The sequence below is a fragment of the Beauveria bassiana genome, assembly GCF_000280675.1.
Source record: "Beauveria bassiana ARSEF 2860 unplaced genomic scaffold BBA_S00002, whole genome shotgun sequence".
NCBI lineage: Eukaryota > Fungi > Ascomycota > Sordariomycetes > Hypocreales > Cordycipitaceae > Beauveria > Beauveria bassiana.
The window spans coordinates 1,842,532-1,858,478 of NW_007930837.1; the positions used below are offsets into that span (position 1 = coordinate 1,842,532).

The 15,947-nt window shown below is 51.3% G+C and overlaps 6 protein-coding genes across 6 annotated transcripts; 3 read left to right on the forward strand and 3 right to left on the reverse strand.

Annotated features, from left to right (window-relative positions):
* Positions 1 to 1,452: 1,452 nt before the first annotated feature.
* On the reverse strand, positions 1,453 to 5,076 carry BBA_01205 (splicing factor 3B subunit 1; the record flags this gene model as incomplete). Its single annotated transcript, XM_008596302.1, has 1 exon — positions 1,453 to 5,076. One exon carries the CDS (start codon positions 5,074 to 5,076, stop codon positions 1,453 to 1,455), a length of 3,624 nt encoding a protein of 1,207 aa, XP_008594524.1.
* Positions 5,077 to 5,427: 351 nt separating this feature from the next.
* On the reverse strand, positions 5,428 to 6,857 carry BBA_01206 (N-glycosylase/DNA lyase; the record flags this gene model as incomplete). The annotated part of the gene is made up of 3 exons (XM_008596303.1): positions 5,428 to 6,165; positions 6,218 to 6,542; positions 6,694 to 6,857. 3 exons carry the CDS (start codon positions 6,855 to 6,857, stop codon positions 5,428 to 5,430), a joined length of 1,227 nt encoding a protein of 408 aa, XP_008594525.1.
* Positions 6,858 to 7,333: 476 nt separating this feature from the next.
* BBA_01207 (splicing factor U2AF 65 kDa subunit) lies at positions 7,334 to 9,280 on the forward strand (the record flags this gene model as incomplete). The annotated part of the gene is made up of 5 exons (XM_008596304.1): positions 7,334 to 7,444; positions 7,499 to 8,617; positions 8,668 to 8,929; positions 8,984 to 9,195; positions 9,254 to 9,280. The coding sequence occupies 5 exons, from the start codon at positions 7,334 to 7,336 to the stop codon at positions 9,278 to 9,280; spliced, it is 1,731 nt and encodes a 576-aa protein (XP_008594526.1).
* An 866-nt stretch (positions 9,281 to 10,146) lies between these two features.
* BBA_01208 (40S ribosomal protein S13) lies at positions 10,147 to 10,901 on the forward strand (the record flags this gene model as incomplete). The annotated part of the gene is made up of 4 exons (XM_008596305.1): positions 10,147 to 10,348; positions 10,438 to 10,470; positions 10,602 to 10,648; positions 10,728 to 10,901. 4 exons carry the CDS (start codon positions 10,147 to 10,149, stop codon positions 10,899 to 10,901), a joined length of 456 nt encoding a protein of 151 aa, XP_008594527.1.
* A 300-nt stretch (positions 10,902 to 11,201) lies between these two features.
* Positions 11,202 to 11,732, reverse strand: BBA_01209 (dpy-30 domain-containing protein; the record flags this gene model as incomplete). The annotated part of the gene is made up of 3 exons (XM_008596306.1): positions 11,202 to 11,274; positions 11,325 to 11,533; positions 11,586 to 11,732. 3 exons carry the CDS (start codon positions 11,730 to 11,732, stop codon positions 11,202 to 11,204), a joined length of 429 nt encoding a protein of 142 aa, XP_008594528.1.
* A 257-nt stretch (positions 11,733 to 11,989) lies between these two features.
* Positions 11,990 to 14,575, forward strand: BBA_01210 (coiled-coil domain-containing protein MTMR15; the record flags this gene model as incomplete). Its single annotated transcript, XM_008596307.1, has 2 exons — positions 11,990 to 12,489; positions 12,538 to 14,575. 2 exons carry the CDS (start codon positions 11,990 to 11,992, stop codon positions 14,573 to 14,575), a joined length of 2,538 nt encoding a protein of 845 aa, XP_008594529.1.
* Positions 14,576 to 15,947: the final 1,372 nt, after the last annotated feature.

Genomic DNA, 15,947 nt, shown 5'->3' on the forward strand with positions numbered 1-15,947 from the left:
TTATTACTACACACACACACACACACACACACACACACACACACACACGGCAGATGGCAAAAGCCTCCCTGCCCTTGCCTTCTTCTTTCTTGCCTTCTTCTCCAGCCCAGCCCAGCCCAAGCTCGTTCACCATGGCCCTGCAGAATAAACCAAAACGTGAGACAGATAGATGCGTGTTTCACCTTGACCCCCCCCCTCCCCCCGCAAGGCGAGAAAAGTTGTGGCGTCAGGCATCGCGGCATTCTTTTTTATCCCTCTCCTTCTCTTTCCGGGGGCTTTCCCCCCCTTCGCAATATTGCCCTTCTTCTTGTGAAAGGGGAGGGGAGCCTTGCCCAGTATACATGGCTGGCGCATCACGTTCCGAGACTGACAGCTTATTTGACAAGCTGAAGAATTCGAGACCAAGGCCGGATGAGTCACCCGATACATCCGTGCCAGATTATTTTATGACAGCTCTTCCGTGCATTTTTTGTTTACTACAAGTCAAATGAGAAAACTAGATATCAGCTGGGAGCTTTTCCTTTCCATCACTTGCAAAGTTTTCTTTTTTGCTCTTGACGTTGCTTTCCAAAACCCAATGGAAATCACTCACTACACTCCCCCCTCCCTCCTTCTCCCAAGACACGGTAGAAAGTGATCTTCATGTCTCTCTTTCGAGAACATCATTTCTGTTCACACTGTAGACGTCTTCTTTGAAAAAAGCTTGACCTTGGGGTACCCCTACCAGCGACCCGGGAGGCCCGCACCGCACGGTGGTGCGACACGGGCCACACGGCTGCCTGCTGGGACAAGACGCAGATGTGGAATGCCCTGCCTGTCCATCTGAAACTTTTCCTGTCTGGCAGCTTCATTACCGGTCAAGGGGTACAAAGAATACATCGCCGATCCACGACCACCAGTGTCATACTACGGAGTACTAATCCGTAGATTAGACTTGATAAATATCTACCCAAATTGAATGATTCTTCTTATTATAAGATCATTTTAGTAAGTCAAGTATAATATCTAATTTTTTCCTATATTCTTGCTACTCTCTCTTGGACGTATTTATCACCATAACTATTGAGGGGTTGCTGATGGCCTACTAGTAGACCGGCGATGATTCCCCCCCAGGGCCGGTCAATCAATGCAAGTCACTCACGCAAAATGCTTTTTGAGAATGACATTAAAAGAAAAATTTTACCTAGTAAAGACTCTTTGCTTCAGCAGTAACAAACGCCCATATTGCATGATGCCTCCAGACTCCTTCTTGCTCTATGCTAGAAATGAAATCTTGTTTTGCTCCCATGTCTGTTTCCCCGATATGGTACATTGACAGAGTAAATAATAAAAGAGATACATATTTCACCCGTGTTGCGCTGTGAAACGTGTTGTAATGATGCCGTCCCCGATGATCTTGGCATCCCTGGCACCGCCGACCCTGCTTTTTCTTCCTCTTTCGTAAATATCCTTCTACAAAATGATAGCAAGCTCCGGACGATCAATCTTGTCGTCCTCCAGGTTCGGATAGTACGGCACCATGGCGTCAGCTGCCTGGACATAGGCATCGTTATACAAGCGCCAGTATGGCGTGCGCACCTTGCGCGCTGGGTGGAACAAACCTGCCCAGACGTAGTTGAGCACAATACCTGGGCCAGCTGCCATGCGAATGGCTTCAATGGCTTCGATGATTCGGTCAATAACGTGCGGACTGGTTTCGAATAGGTTGGGGTACAACAGATTCAGCAGATGAACCATGGCGTCTTCGCATCCCAATCCCATGACGCCGAGGGCAATGTGCTTGACCACGGCAGCGGCGGTCTGACGATGGACCTGATCACGGTCTGTCAGGGCGTCTTCGAGAAGTGGTGTGACGGCGTAGACATAATCCTTGGCCATTTCTCCAATGTACTCAAACAAGAACGACAGTGACTTGAGCACACCATTCTGCACATTGAGCTCCGGTACACGGTATTCGTTCATCAGAGCAGGAAGTACGGTGAAGGGTGCGCAGGTCTCCGCAACAATGCCGATGGCGACAGCCGTGTTGACTCGGGACTGACGTTCCTGGACTCTCAAGTTGTTCAGCAGAGTCGCCAAGACGTCCTGAGGCCCAATAGCCTTGGCAATAAAGCCGAATGTGTTGTTTGCGGCTCGGCGGATACCCTTTTTATGAGCCTTGAGCATGTCCAAGAGCTCAAAGCAGATGCGCATCCACTCTCGGGCATTCACACTCTCAGGACCACGATCAGCGATACGCCCGACGAGATCAATGGTATTCTCCTGGACCTTTTCGTGTCTGTTCCGCAAAATAGGGGTCAGACGCGGCAGTAAGTCCTTGATAGGAGGTTGCATTTGCGAGATGCCAACCACCGTAACGATGGAGCGCAGAGCGCCAAGAATAGATCCCAGGACCTCTGGATACTCCTCACCGAGGTATTCATAAAGCACAACGCCGAGCTTACCCATAAGGGCATCCTCGCCGCATTGTTGCATGACCATGGCAATACGTGAAATGAGGTCAGCAGCCTGCTGTCGGACAGTGGCCGACTTATTGTTCAGTCTCCAAAGAATGGTACTGACAATCTGGGGGAGGTAAGGCTTGCATCGAGTACCGAGAGCATTGACGACGGAGCCAAAGCCGTTGAGCATGACAATGTCTTCCACACTCTGTTCCTGGAACGCGTGTAGAATACCGTCAATCAAACGCTCCTCGAGTCGCTCTCCAACATCCGCAGCGCCCAGACTGGCAACAATCTTTTCGACCGTCTCCACCGTCATCTTTCTGTATGCTTCACTCTCGTCTTTCAGGTTGTTGACGATTCTCTCGAGAATCTCACTGACACCAACCTTCTGGCCAATATCGACAGTTGTCTCAACGACTTGACGGTAGTTGCGCTTATCGAGGGCCATACGCCTTACCCAGAAGCTTTTGAAAAACTCGTCCAGAACATGCTCTTTGAGATAGCCGGCGGTAACACCTTCGGTAGCAGCGCACTGAGACACAACTTTAAGAACAACCTTCTTCATCTCCTCATCGGGCGAGGAGAATTCTCTGAGCAGAATCTCCATGATTTGACTCGTATAATAGTTGGCATATTCCTCGTCCATGAGAGGAATGATGAATCCGACAGCCTTGAGAAAACCAGCCAGACCCTTACCTCTCTGCTTGCGCGCACCGGTCCAGAGAGGGTTTAAAATATCATCAAAGCTCTCAATACCATATGGGTTCGATGCCTCGGCAAGAGCAGCAATTGCCAGACTAGTCACTGTTCGAACCTTGGTCTGCTCATCATTCAGGTTGGGTCCAATGCAGTCAACAAGTCCCTTGAGGTGCGGTAGAACGGCACATCCCATCAGGATGGGAATTTGTTGCACAATCTTGACACCAGTGTGACGGGCTTGCCAGGACTTCTTGCTTCGGCAAACGGCGCGGAGAAATGGGAGGAGAGCGGGAATACCAAGTGCAGAAGCAACGACGGCAAAGGCTCTGGCAGTGGTGTTGCGGACATATTCGTCGACATGGTCAATATCTGGTCTCATGGTGCTGATCATGGTGGCTAAGCCAGCAGCCTTGGATAGGTTTGAAATAATCTCCCGACCCTCAACTCTGGCGTAGTAGTCCTGATCGATGAGCAGTGGCTCGATAACCACCAGAATTTTATGTACGTATGGTCGCACAAGGTCATCAAGTTTGTAAAGGATGCGGTCGATAACTTTGACGAGTAAATGACGCTCTTGGTCTTCAAGAGTCTTTTCCATAAGGAGGGGGAGGATCTGATCGAAAAGAGCACCAGCACCAAAATTTCTCGCATTGTCTGTGATTTGCCGCAGAGCTGTCTTTCGCATAGGTGGTGTACCGTTCTTGATCTTGAGCAGCAGGCGCATTATCTTTCTCTCCTTCAACTGCTCAACCGATAGCGAGTTCTCGTCGGAGCCATCCGTTAGCTTGCCAAAATATGCCATATCTTCGGCCTTGAAGAACTGCAAATCTCCTACGCCTGGAATTTCGGCGGGCATTGGCTTGCCTCCGAGACGGACCTGGTCGGGGTCTTGCATCATGAAACCACTCTGCTCAACCGGCGCAACCATTTTGTGGGGGGCAACGCGGGTAGGCTCATATCCTGGCGGTGGCTGAAGAATCTTATATCCTTCACCTTCACCGGGAAGTAGCAGGTCCAGCTCCTCGTCACTGATGGCCAAGTTGCGAATGTCGCTTCCGAAAGTCGCAGGCATCATGGCAGACTGGGATTGAGGAGCAGGTGTAGCGAGGCCTGCGTTGGCCATGGGTGTCGCAGAGGGAGCTTGGTCCCAACGAGAACGCTTCTTGGGAACGTCGCCTTCAAGGGGCCCGCCAACAGCAGGCGCCTGATCCCAGCGGGAGCGTTTCAATTTAGCTGTCTCCTCAGCCGAGGCTTGGCCGTCCTCGCCAACATCCCACCTCTTCTTGCGCTTACGACCTGCAACGACGGCCTCCGTGGAGCCAGACTCGGCGTTCTCCTTGTCACCTTCAGTCAAAGCCGGCCGCGCATCGTTGTCAACGTCGCCAGACTCCTGCTTGGATTGAATTGCGCGTCGCACTCGCTCTTCTTCGCGTTCGATTTCGCGCTCTTCCATAATCTCGCGGTAATTGGAACCATTTTCAGCTGCGCCAGCTTGTCGGTTTTCGGCAAATGGGTCCGCGCGGGTAGGGGTCAGCACACGATTGAAGCGGCGCTTTTGGTAATCGGTTTCACGGTCGACGATGCGGCCGCTCTTTTCGCCTTTGCCGGCCAGAATATCGTCTTCCTCGACGCCATCACCTCGTGCGAATTCGTTGATGATTTCACTGGAAGCCGTATACTGACCAACGAGGCGTCGCGTGTTATCCACGTCGTCCATCTCATCGTCATCGTTGGCCATGGGAAGGCTCGTGTGATAGCCCGCAAATTTGTCGCCGCCATCGTTATCATACAGTTCATTGTCGGCACTGTCAGTCAGCTTTTGCTTGGTCGAGTCTGTCCGCTGGGTAGAGGAACGCGTTCCCTTCTTTGCGGCAGAAGCAGCATTGCGCTCCTGTTGGAGCTTTTTGATCGTCTCGAAATCCGCGTCAGACATCTTGAATCAATATAATTCCAGCTTCATCCCGGTTCCAGGGTGCAAGGGGCGATCGAGGCGCCGACGTTGCGCATGAGTAAGTTGCAGTGCGACAGGTAGCTGATGTTGAAGTTTTCCAGGTAGCTTTGACACGAGGGGGCGAAAAAGTCTAGAGCGTCTAGTGGCCAATTCCGAGGATTTGCCGCCGCAACTTATGATAAGAGGCCGGGAACACTGTAGCAATTCGGAAATTTACAGAAATTGAAGGCGAAAAAAAAAATAACCGATAAAAACAACAGATCATTATTCTGATTATCTATACATTTATACAGTCTCACTACATTCCACGAATGAGCTCGTCATGACTTGGAATTAGAGCCGGCGCCGCGTTCGTCTCCTCTTAGCGGGCAATTCCATGTCCACCACAGCGGCTTCTACCTCCTGTTCTGGCTTCACCTTAACGGCGTTTTCCGCTTTGACTCTCTTCTGGCTACTTTGATTCGAGTCTCTGTTTTCGGGCGTTATTTCGCTCTCAAGGACTAGTTCTCGTTTCAGCGGCCGATCAGCGAAAGATTTTAAATCGGCGGTGAATAACACGGAATGAGCCCAACCAGCGTAACTTCCCCAGATACCTCTAAAGTGGTCGCCGACCGCATCGTACATGGCTTTGTTGAGCGTCTTTGTTTTAGACCTTCCCATCTTGTAGTCCCGTTGCGCAATTTGCCAAACATGGGTATCAACGGGGACAGATTCTCCCCAGCCGAGCCCCATGAGGCACACGCAGTCTGCTACTTTGGGCCCGACACCGGTCAAAGCAAGAAGTTCTTCGTGGGCCGCTCTATATGTTGGAATATCACCAGGTGCAGCCTTGTCGAAGATTTTTATAGCAGATTCCGGATTTCGTAGTGTTTCAAGCCAGCCTGCTGGCTTCTCTTTGGCAATGACACGTGCAGTTTGGGCGATGTATTTTGCGCGATATCCGAACCCGAGCTCCCGCAAGTGACTCTCGACTTTACTCCCAGAAAGAGCTTCTGGTGTGGGAAAATCGTGAATGGGCTCATCGCCGACGTATCCTATTAATGGCCCATAGTGTATGCACAATTTGTGAACCTAGCTTCGCTTTTAGCTTGAGAAGTTGGTGAAACTGAGTCAGCCATCTTACCATTTGAGAGATTCGGGCTATGTTGTTGTTGCTGCTGCAAATGAAGCCTACCAAGGCCTCCCAAGCATCCTGACTTAATATCCGTACTCCCGCGAATTCGGGGGCTTTCTTGGCAAAATTGGGGTCTGCCTTTGACCACTGTTCGTATAAATCTGCAAGATTAAGGTGCAGACTAAAGTAATGCTGCAGCAGATCTTTTGTGTCATCAGCCTCAATGACGGGATGTCTAGCAAGCCCCGTCTGCAGGCTTGGCCAAGTTGTTCTGTAAAGAACATTCTGGGGATCTTGCTTCAGGGATAGAATGCGGCCATGAAGCGCACAAGTCCTATGGTAGTTAGTATGCAAAGGAACCAAGGTGCAGTGTAGGGATAAGAACTACCACTCATCGTTGATTTTACGCCACCTAAAAGATTGGCCACACCGCAGAGTTGTGTCTATGCAAAGCTCTGCAAGTGTGACGGGTAGTTTCTGCCAACCGGTCGCGCGTTTCATCGCCATAGTCATACAACTGAAGCAGCAGGCAGGCCGTCTTTTCAGCAATGAATAGTCGGTACGCTGTGAAGCGCAATGGAACAAGACAAGAGGTGTACAGTTCTTCGATGCAGATGGCCGACCTCCAGCCGCCAAAGCCATGCCACATGGTGGCGACACAACAGGGGTTATGGCTGAGGCTCAGGGGCTTCAGGCGCTGTCAAGATTTTAGCGGACCACCAGAGGCCAGTCCGTAGGTACCTGGCAACTGGCAACCTACCTAGGTAGCATAGGTATATATATGTACTACGTAGTTACTCCAAAGATGAATACAATAAGCAATCAGGAAAAATCAAAACATGAGGTAAATAAAGTATATGATTCACTATATCTTGAACATGTTCTGTTCTCTTTCAGGTTCTTAGAACGGCGTTTCTTCCTCGCTGCACAAAGGACAAGAAAGAGTCTAAGCCCGAAACAGCTTGGCGCCATTAGCAGAAAAGCTTCCAGCTTCACAGACGGAACGCCGTCAGGACGCGAACTCTGCCTCTACCTTCTTGAACCTCAGGCCGTTTGTGAGCTCCCATCTCTATCAATCTAGGAGAAGCGCCCTGTAATTGACAGGCGCAAGATTAAATTGGCATCATGAACGGCGACAACTATTCGTCTAGAGGTGAGTCGACCGCTAGCTGGTGCAATAGACCCAACGCTGACAAGATGCTTGCGACGGAAGGCGACAGCCGACGAGATCATCAGGTATGAAGGCATACTTCCTCTCCATGTGAACGACTCTGTGCTAACAGCAAACAGCCCTCACGCAGCGACCGAGGCGAACGTGGCGACAGAGGCGACCGCGATCGTGGTGACCGTCGTGATCGCGGCGACGACCGACGAGACAGACACAGAGACAGAAGACGCTCACGATCGCCCGACCACCGCCAACGCCGTGACCGAGACCGAGACGGCGATGCATATGCTTCCAGCAGAAACCATAGAGATAGGGAACGCGAGGAGCGATATACGGGAGGCCGCGACCGTCGAGGCGACAGAGAATGGGACAGAGATCGTGGCAGCTCGCGCCGCGATGCTAGACGCGATGATGACGGCCATGGCAGACGCGATCGTGACGGATTTGATGAGAATCGTCGTGGGGGTAGAGACCGCCGCGACGACGGATTCGCTCGCCAGCAAGAACGCCGAAGCCCGTCCCCTCCCAAGCGCCGTGAGCCCACGCCCGATCTGACCGATGTCATCCCTGTTCTGGAGCGGAAGCGCCGCATGACGCAGTGGGATATCAAGCCTCCTGGATATGAGGCTGTCACATCGGAGCAAGCGAAAATGTCGGGCATGTTCCCTCTGCCTGGTGCGCCGCGACAACAGCAGATGGACCCTACCAAGCTTCAAGCTTTCATGAACCAACCTGCCGGCGGCCAAGTCAGTAGCGCTGGGTTAAAGGCCAGTAACTCGCGACAAGCCAAGCGTCTTCTAGTTTCCAATCTTCCCAGCGGAACGACTGACGACGCGCTTGTTGCTTTCTTTAACTTGCAGCTGAATGGTCTCAATGTCATTTCGGCCACGGACCCTTGCGCACTAAGCCAGCTCTCGAATGATAAGTCTTTTGCTGTTCTGGAGTTCAAAAATACGAGCGATGCTACGGTTGCACTTGCTCTTGACGGAATTTCGATGGAGGCCAACGGCCCAGGACTCAGCATCCGTCGTCCCAAGGACTATGTCATGCCTGCTGTACCAGATGATATCATGTATAATCCCGACGTCGTGTCCGATTCAGTACCTGATACCATTCACAAGCTCTCCATTACAAACCTGCCACCGTTTCTCACCGAGGAGCAGGTTTTGGAGTTACTCGCAGCCTTCGGCAAGCCCAAAGCCTTTGTGCTCGTCAAAGACAGAACCACGGAGGAATCAAGAGTTTGTGTTTCCTACCTTTCGTCTGTGCATTCACGCTAACCAAATCTTAGGGCATCGCATTTGCCGAGTATGCCGAGCCTGGTTCTGCTAACGAGGCGGCTCTCAAGGCCCTTAGTGGCATGGATGTCGGCGGCAAGCCGCTCAAAATCACCAAGGCTTGCATCGGTGGAACACAAGTGGCCAACTTTGATGCTGGTATTAATGCTATCAGCAACCTCGCTGGTCAAGGAAATGGAGGCGAAGCCACCAGAGTTCTACAGCTTCTGAACATGGTTACAGCTGAGGAACTGCTTGATAATGATGACTACGAAGGTAATAACGACGACTTGCACGTCGACTAGCATATGGTAACTAACACTGTTACAGAAATCTGCGATGACGTGCGGGACGAGTGCTCCAAGTACGGCAAGATTCTGGATCTCAAGGTACCACGTCCTGCCGGTGGAAGCCGTCAATCAGCCGGTGTCGGCCGCATTTTCGTCAAGTTTGAATCGGTAGATGCTACAACCAGCGCCCTCAAGGCACTGGCAGGCAGAAAGTTTGCCGACAGAACCGTTGTCACGACGTACTTTCCCGAGGTAGGTTTTGAGTATTCTTGTTCACGCTCCTTAAAAGGCTTGCTAACGAACTACGTAGGAGAACTTCGATGTTAGTGCCTGGTAAAGCAGGCTGAGAAGAACGGACAGGAGATAAGGTCGCTAGGCTTCAGCTTCGCCCCTGTGTGATCATTTGCGTTCACGTTCAGCCATTTCTTTGTTGTCTAAATAAAATGTATTGTACAATTGTTGATTACTACAGCAAATGGGGAAGACAGGGGTTGGTCAGAATCGTCTTGAAATTGAGAAACTATGGGCGATGATGTCGGGAGAGCTTGGGGACGAAATACTAAGTTGGCGTCGAGTTCGTGATTTACGGTCGGGTTATGATTCGCTACAAACGTGGAGTTCAATAAACAAGCAGATCTTCCTTGCAGGTTAGCAAAATGTCCTTCAAAAGTTCGTAATTCTGAAGGGTGGCAGAGAGTGAAATCAGAAGTCCAGTAAGTGCAGTGAGAGCCCGAAGGCCCTCTAACTTAAGAGGTACCAGAAGTAAAACAAAGTGTTCGTATCATCATGTTCATAGCGGTTGAGGTTGTGTGTAAGGCTGGAAGATAACTTACGACTAAGAGAAGGCGCTGCGTGTGATAGCCTTTCCAATGCTCACGCGACAAGAGTGAGGTCAATGGCTACCTAGCTGTGAAAGACTGAGACGCGATGCTCAAGAAAATTTGGCGGAGACAGACGGCAGCGAACTAAGGTTGCCAAGACCCTCTGGATTTATCACGTGATAATATATGAAAAGGGACTAGCTCTCAGACGGCGGCGCACCACGCACAAATCTGCCCTAACTAAGCGAAAATTTGCACCGCTCCACACAACCCGAGCCTAGTGCTCGTGAACCGCCTCCTCAAACTTCATTGCGCCAGCCCGGGAAAACTCCATCACGACTCCTCCAACCTCAACGCACGACAACCGACAACCACCGAAAACATGGGTAGACTTCACAGCAACGGCAAGGGTATCTCCGCCTCCGCCCTCCCCTACAGCCGCGTCGCTCCCAGCTGGCTGAAGACCACTCCCGAGCAGGTCGTCGAGCAGATCTGCAAGCTCGCCAGAAAGGGTGCTACCCCTTCGCAGATTGGTGTCATCCTGCGTGACTCCCACGGTGTCTCCCAGGTCAAGCTTGTCACTGGTACGTGGATGCGACGAATTACGGACGCGACGATGTCCAATCTCTACGATTAAAGAGGAAACTCGGATGCTAATTCTGATGGCTTCTAGGTAACCGCATTCTGCGCATTCTCAAGTCGAGCGGTACGAACCCCTGAACATGATGGCGACATTGTGATGGATATATATATGAGATTGATCTCTTCGCTCTTGCGCGAAAAGACAATCATACATCTTATGCCTCTGTGCGGTTTTGACTGACAGAGTGATTATAGGCCTCGCTCCCGAGCTTCCTGAGGACCTGTACATGCTTATCAAGAAGGTATGTCATGATTCTCGGCGCACTTGACGCCTATCTGCTGGCGCTTTAGTGTCGGATTGTTTGCTAATCCTCTTCTCAGGCTGTCGCCGTCCGCAAGCACCTCGAGCGCAACCGCAAGGACAAGGACTCCAAGTTCCGCCTTATTCTTATCGAGTCCCGTATCCACCGTCTGGCCCGTTACTACAAGACCGTCGGTGTCCTTCCTCCTACCTGGAAGTACGAGTCCGCTACCGCCAGCACGATTGTCGCTTAAACGGAGAAGATCCTAGTCGAGTTCGTGCCGCGCCGCTGTGGACTTCGTTGGTTCGGAGTTGGGGAATTATTTTGTGGAAAAGAAAATACACCTGCATTTAGAGCCATGATGCTTATGCGCCAGTCCTAGCGGACTAATGAAGGTAGTCAAATGCTCAAATGAATAGCAATTTGACTACTATAAAAAATTTTACACACCCAATTACTCTTATCATAATGTGAATTTCCCCATGTCCTGTATAACGCCTAGATAATGCATAAATCGACCTTGTCGGTGACTTTTCGACGATCGACTTACAAACTAATTTGAGCCTTCGATTTCCTTTGCTTTCTGTATCAGATATTCACCAAGTACCCGTAAAGGATCGTCTGGCCTGGTTTGTGTTAGCGTTCCGCGAGGCAAGCCTTTCTCGGCCTGACGCACTGTTCTTTGGCTAGCATCTTCATTCCCTCGAGAAGAGCGCCGGTGACCTTGGTGTTCAAATAGCGTCGCGTCGAGTCCCCGTGAGGGACGGCCTCGGAAGGTATGCTGAAACCTGGATCGGGATGGACCGAGGGAGCACGAGATGCTTGGGCTGGTGTGCCGATTCTAGCTGGAGCTGGGCTCGCAGCGGCATTCGCAAGAGCAGGAGACTGTCTCGATCGGTCAATAATATGACAGAGTCAAGTGGGAGGCATGCCGTACAGCTTGATCAACTGCTGTGTCTGTCATCACCACATCTATATGCGGTGTGTCAAGGGTTGAGGTGTTGGCAGCTGTATCAGCCCCGTTGACGGCAGCATGGGCGACCGTGTCTGATGCCTGTTCGCTCGGAGTGATTTCGTCGGCCATGATTGCTAGTTCAATTGGCAATTGGCGGTTTCGCGAGGCGGACGCGACGGGTCACTCGTTAAGACAGCTCCTTGCGCCGATCGTTGGCGGGGCCGCTCGAACTGCCACTTAAGGAATCACCTGACTTCGCGTGCATGGACGTGAACAGGTAGAACGGCTGAACGCGTCTCAGCCACCCTGCACACGAACTCGGAGTTCAAAGAATTCTCTCGCGCAGAGAAAAGCAAAAGACCGTTGTTCAGCATGCATTAAGCACAATGGATGTATTTGTCAAGAAGCTGACACCAAGAGCCGGCTCTGACGTGTCGTCGAATGCAATCTCTGATGCTGAGATAGATGCCCCCCCATTGAAGCGATTGAAGACGGAGGAAATCAACTTCTTGGGCTCGGAAGAATACGAGCAGTCTGTACTTGATGATGACGAAAAGCAGTCGACTGAAGAAAAGGGTTGGTTGTCTGCTGGTGTCCGAAACCAAATAAAGAGAAGTACGGACGTTGAAAATGCTTTGCCAGTGACGCAGCCAGACGAGGCAGCTCTTGAAGCATACGAACAATACAAATTATCCCAAGCAAGCGACAATGAGGAAGCGCCAGATGACAAGAAACCGCTATGGACTAAGGGCAGAAGTTCAATTTATGTGGACGCCTTCAACCTGGCCCTGGACACAGTGCTCGAGGATGAATCAAGGCTTTTCGACAAGCGCGAGCTCAGCGTATTCAGCCAATGGAAGTCTTTGGATTATGAAGCGCAGTACTTGTACGTCGAATGAAACAATCGATGGAAGCGTTGCTGACCAAGTTGCAGGTATGTGCGGCTTTTTTTAAGAAAGACGGCTGCTTGGCACAGATCATCCCGACTAGGCTACTACAACGATATCTCGAACCTTGAAGTGCCAATTACTACACTGCAGCAGCTCAGATGTCTTCCGAGTAGCCCATTGCAGGATGTTGCTACTAGTGAGGTTGATGAAATCGAGGTCGAAGATGAGAGGCTCGGGTCTACGTTTACCTTTGCTGACACCTCCGAAACACTACTCACTGACATGGAAGAGGCAGCGTCATTGCTTTACTTGGACGAGCTGAAGACTCTTGCAAAAGAAACAAAGATGCAAGGGCGAACGAAACCTGAATTGATTCGGAGCCTATCGCAAGTGAGCCGGAAGCAGACTGGTCTCATGGATATGGGACTCAGCAGACAAAACAGTCGCGAATCAACGGGCTCAGATGATTCGGGCCGCTCAGTTGCGAAGCTAGAAAGAGAAGATTCCAAACAGAAGAATATGTTCTTCTCCAAGGTGACAGAGATTCTTGGGCCGTGCATCCGACTTTCGTCTGTTGTGTTCAAGTTGTTCGAGAGGGTACATCTCGTGTTTTACCGATCGACAGAATGGACCGAAAAGTCATTGACGACTATTATCCTTGCCAAGATTGCCCGCAGAAACTTTCCCGAATACATTGTCTGTCGTACCAGCACCATATTTGCATCTCGGGAGCACCTTTTGGAATTTGAAGCCGCGATTCGGCTGGAAGCAGAAATTGATCTCTGCCTGGAAGGCAGTGGGGCGGTTTTGGACAAGGGATGCAAACGGATTCTTGAAATTTTCGACAGCATATACCCTCGTTGGAAAAGGCTTCTGGAAGAAGAGAAGCACAAGGAGCAAACTGTTTATGAGTTTGGAGAGGGAGCATACTTGCGCCGCTTCAACCCAGGCCATTCTTACACGCGCATTCTTGCCAAAGCAGGCTTTGCGATGGGAAAATTTAAAGAATACCAACGCGAGCACGATTTACTGAAAGAGCTCCTGGGACAAAAAATGTTTCATCTTGCCCGCCGAGGCGATTGGTATCAGCGCAAAGCCTTGCTGGAAGAGAATTACATGGCCAAGTTGGGTGAGCCATATGCCGCAGCGGAGCTAGAGCGGCGAAAAAAAGAATGGAACAAAACGGCGACTGCCACTTGTGAAATGGCGCTTCAAGATCCTGATTGCCATTTGACGTTCCACTTTGGCCTACAGAAGCGACTCGTGAAGTTAGAGAAGAAATTGCGCATACCAAAGCGACTCCAGCATGAGTTTGGTCACGTCAAGTTGGCGAAGCCTCTGGAAATTACGGTGCAAGGAATTCAGCTCAAGCGAGAGACGGAACTCAAGCCGGGCATCATCGGCGTTCCTTCCAAAACCATTTGGCTTGACGAACTGGATTCGGAGGGTGAGTGCAGCGTTGAAGAGATGTGTTTGAGCCACTTTCGTGCCAAGGGGTGGAAGGGTTTCCACTCCGAGGGTCGCATCGTCAGAACGCTCTTTGCGTATCTCTTTTACGACATACTTTTTCTCTATATACCAAATGTGTTCCAGACGGCTTTTCAGACATGCCCTCTTGACTTGCACACGGACGTGTTTTTTCCTACAAGAGCGTCAGAAATCAACCACAGGCTTGTCGAGATTGAAAATGGCGGCGCCGAGCACCTTGTCCGATCAGTGTGGGAGCGCGAACACGAGCGACGGACAGCGGTCGTGGGACTCAACTGGGACTATGAAATTGATGACCTGGTGGAGCTTGTGAGATGCTTTGATGGAGGCGCTCTGGCGGCAATTTGCAAAGTCATGGCACAAGAATACAAGCAGAGGGGTGGCGGTATTCCAGACTTGATTCTATGGCGCACCAAAGATGCAGCTGATGGTGGCTTGGGGGCGCGCAAGGGCGAGGTGATGTTTGTGGAGGTCAAGAGTGAGAATGACCGCTTGAGTGAGACGCAACGAGTATGGATCCACGTGTTGACCGCAGCCGGCATCCAGGTTGCTCTTTGCAATGCCGTCGCCAGAGAAGTTCGTGAAGTGGGCTGAAGAGGGAACGGTTCCCAGCGTCGCAAAGAATTGGGCAACGCCCGCCCGCCTAAAGGAGCTGTGGCCGGCAGAACTCGCCAGTGGTGTATCAACTCGACGGCATCTTGAGTCGGCGGTGACTGTGACGGCCGGATCTAGAATGTGTTTCTTTCGGGGGGGACTACGTGCCGAAAGAGAGGATTTACGCAGGCAGGATGAAGCGAACACTGCATCGTGGTCCATGCTGCTCATGTGGCGCAATTTCTACTGCAGTTCAGAGCATCTTACAAAAGAAGCGAGAGTACGAGAATAGGCACATGATCCGCGTAAATTACGCAGGAGCTGGGAGAAGCAGGGTGGTATTGTTTCGAGCGGTTCACTGGTAGTGGAGTGTATGATATATACTGATACTTGACACTAGCCCAGGAAGGCGTCATATGGCTATCGATGGGCAGAATGTGTATCGAAAACAGTGGCACATTATTTGGCGGCTTTGCACCAACAGACAAGCATGCAGCATGACTCTTTTGCACTTGTCTCGAAGCCTCAACTCTCTAGAGAGTAACATGGCCACATGGACAGCGCGACGAGGGATCGAGGGCGAGCTGAGGAGCTCTGCACTGGCGAGGCGAGAGGTCAAGTAAGTTGACTTGTACAGTGGTAGCGTGTGCTTGCACTTGTGCCAGCTACGGGTCTACTGCAATGCGCCTGCAGGACCCAGGCCGATCATGAAAGTGGACAATAGAGTATGCAGCTATTGTTAGTTTTTTTTTTTTTCGTCTTTTTTTTTCAGCTCAGAAACACTACTGGGCCAAAAGCATATTTTCAGCTCTGTCGATTATGCTTGACTCCGCAGTGCAGCATGGTGGCCGGACGTCTGCCGTGAGGAGCCGACACGAGCGCAGCGAAGAGGTCCGTGATGCTGCGAGCGCCCGAATCAACTCGACCCCGTGGTATGGTTTAGAAGCGAGAATGGTCACAATGGACGGATCAATGCCGAGGAGGAGGAGGAGGAGGAGAAGCAAAAGTCGACAAGACAATGAGAGATGCCATATTGATTACAGACAAGGGACCGGAATAAGCTAAAACGAGCCAAAATCCCCAAATCTTGGGCAAGACAAGGGAACGTTCTTCTCTCCACAGTGCACACCCCGGGTCCCATGGGTTTGGGTTCCACCATGACGGGCGCTTAAAGAACTACCAATCAAGAGGCCGATGCTGACCGTAGTGGGTGATGAGCTGTTGCAGGGGGCACTAGCCAATGAAGCGAGTCGTGAACCGGCCGCCTGGCGCTTAGAGCTCGTCACTGACTGGCCCAGCCTGGCAAGGGGGGGGGAGGGAGGGGGGTGTGGAAAGGCCAAGGGGGGGGGGGGGGGGGGGGGGGAATGGCAAC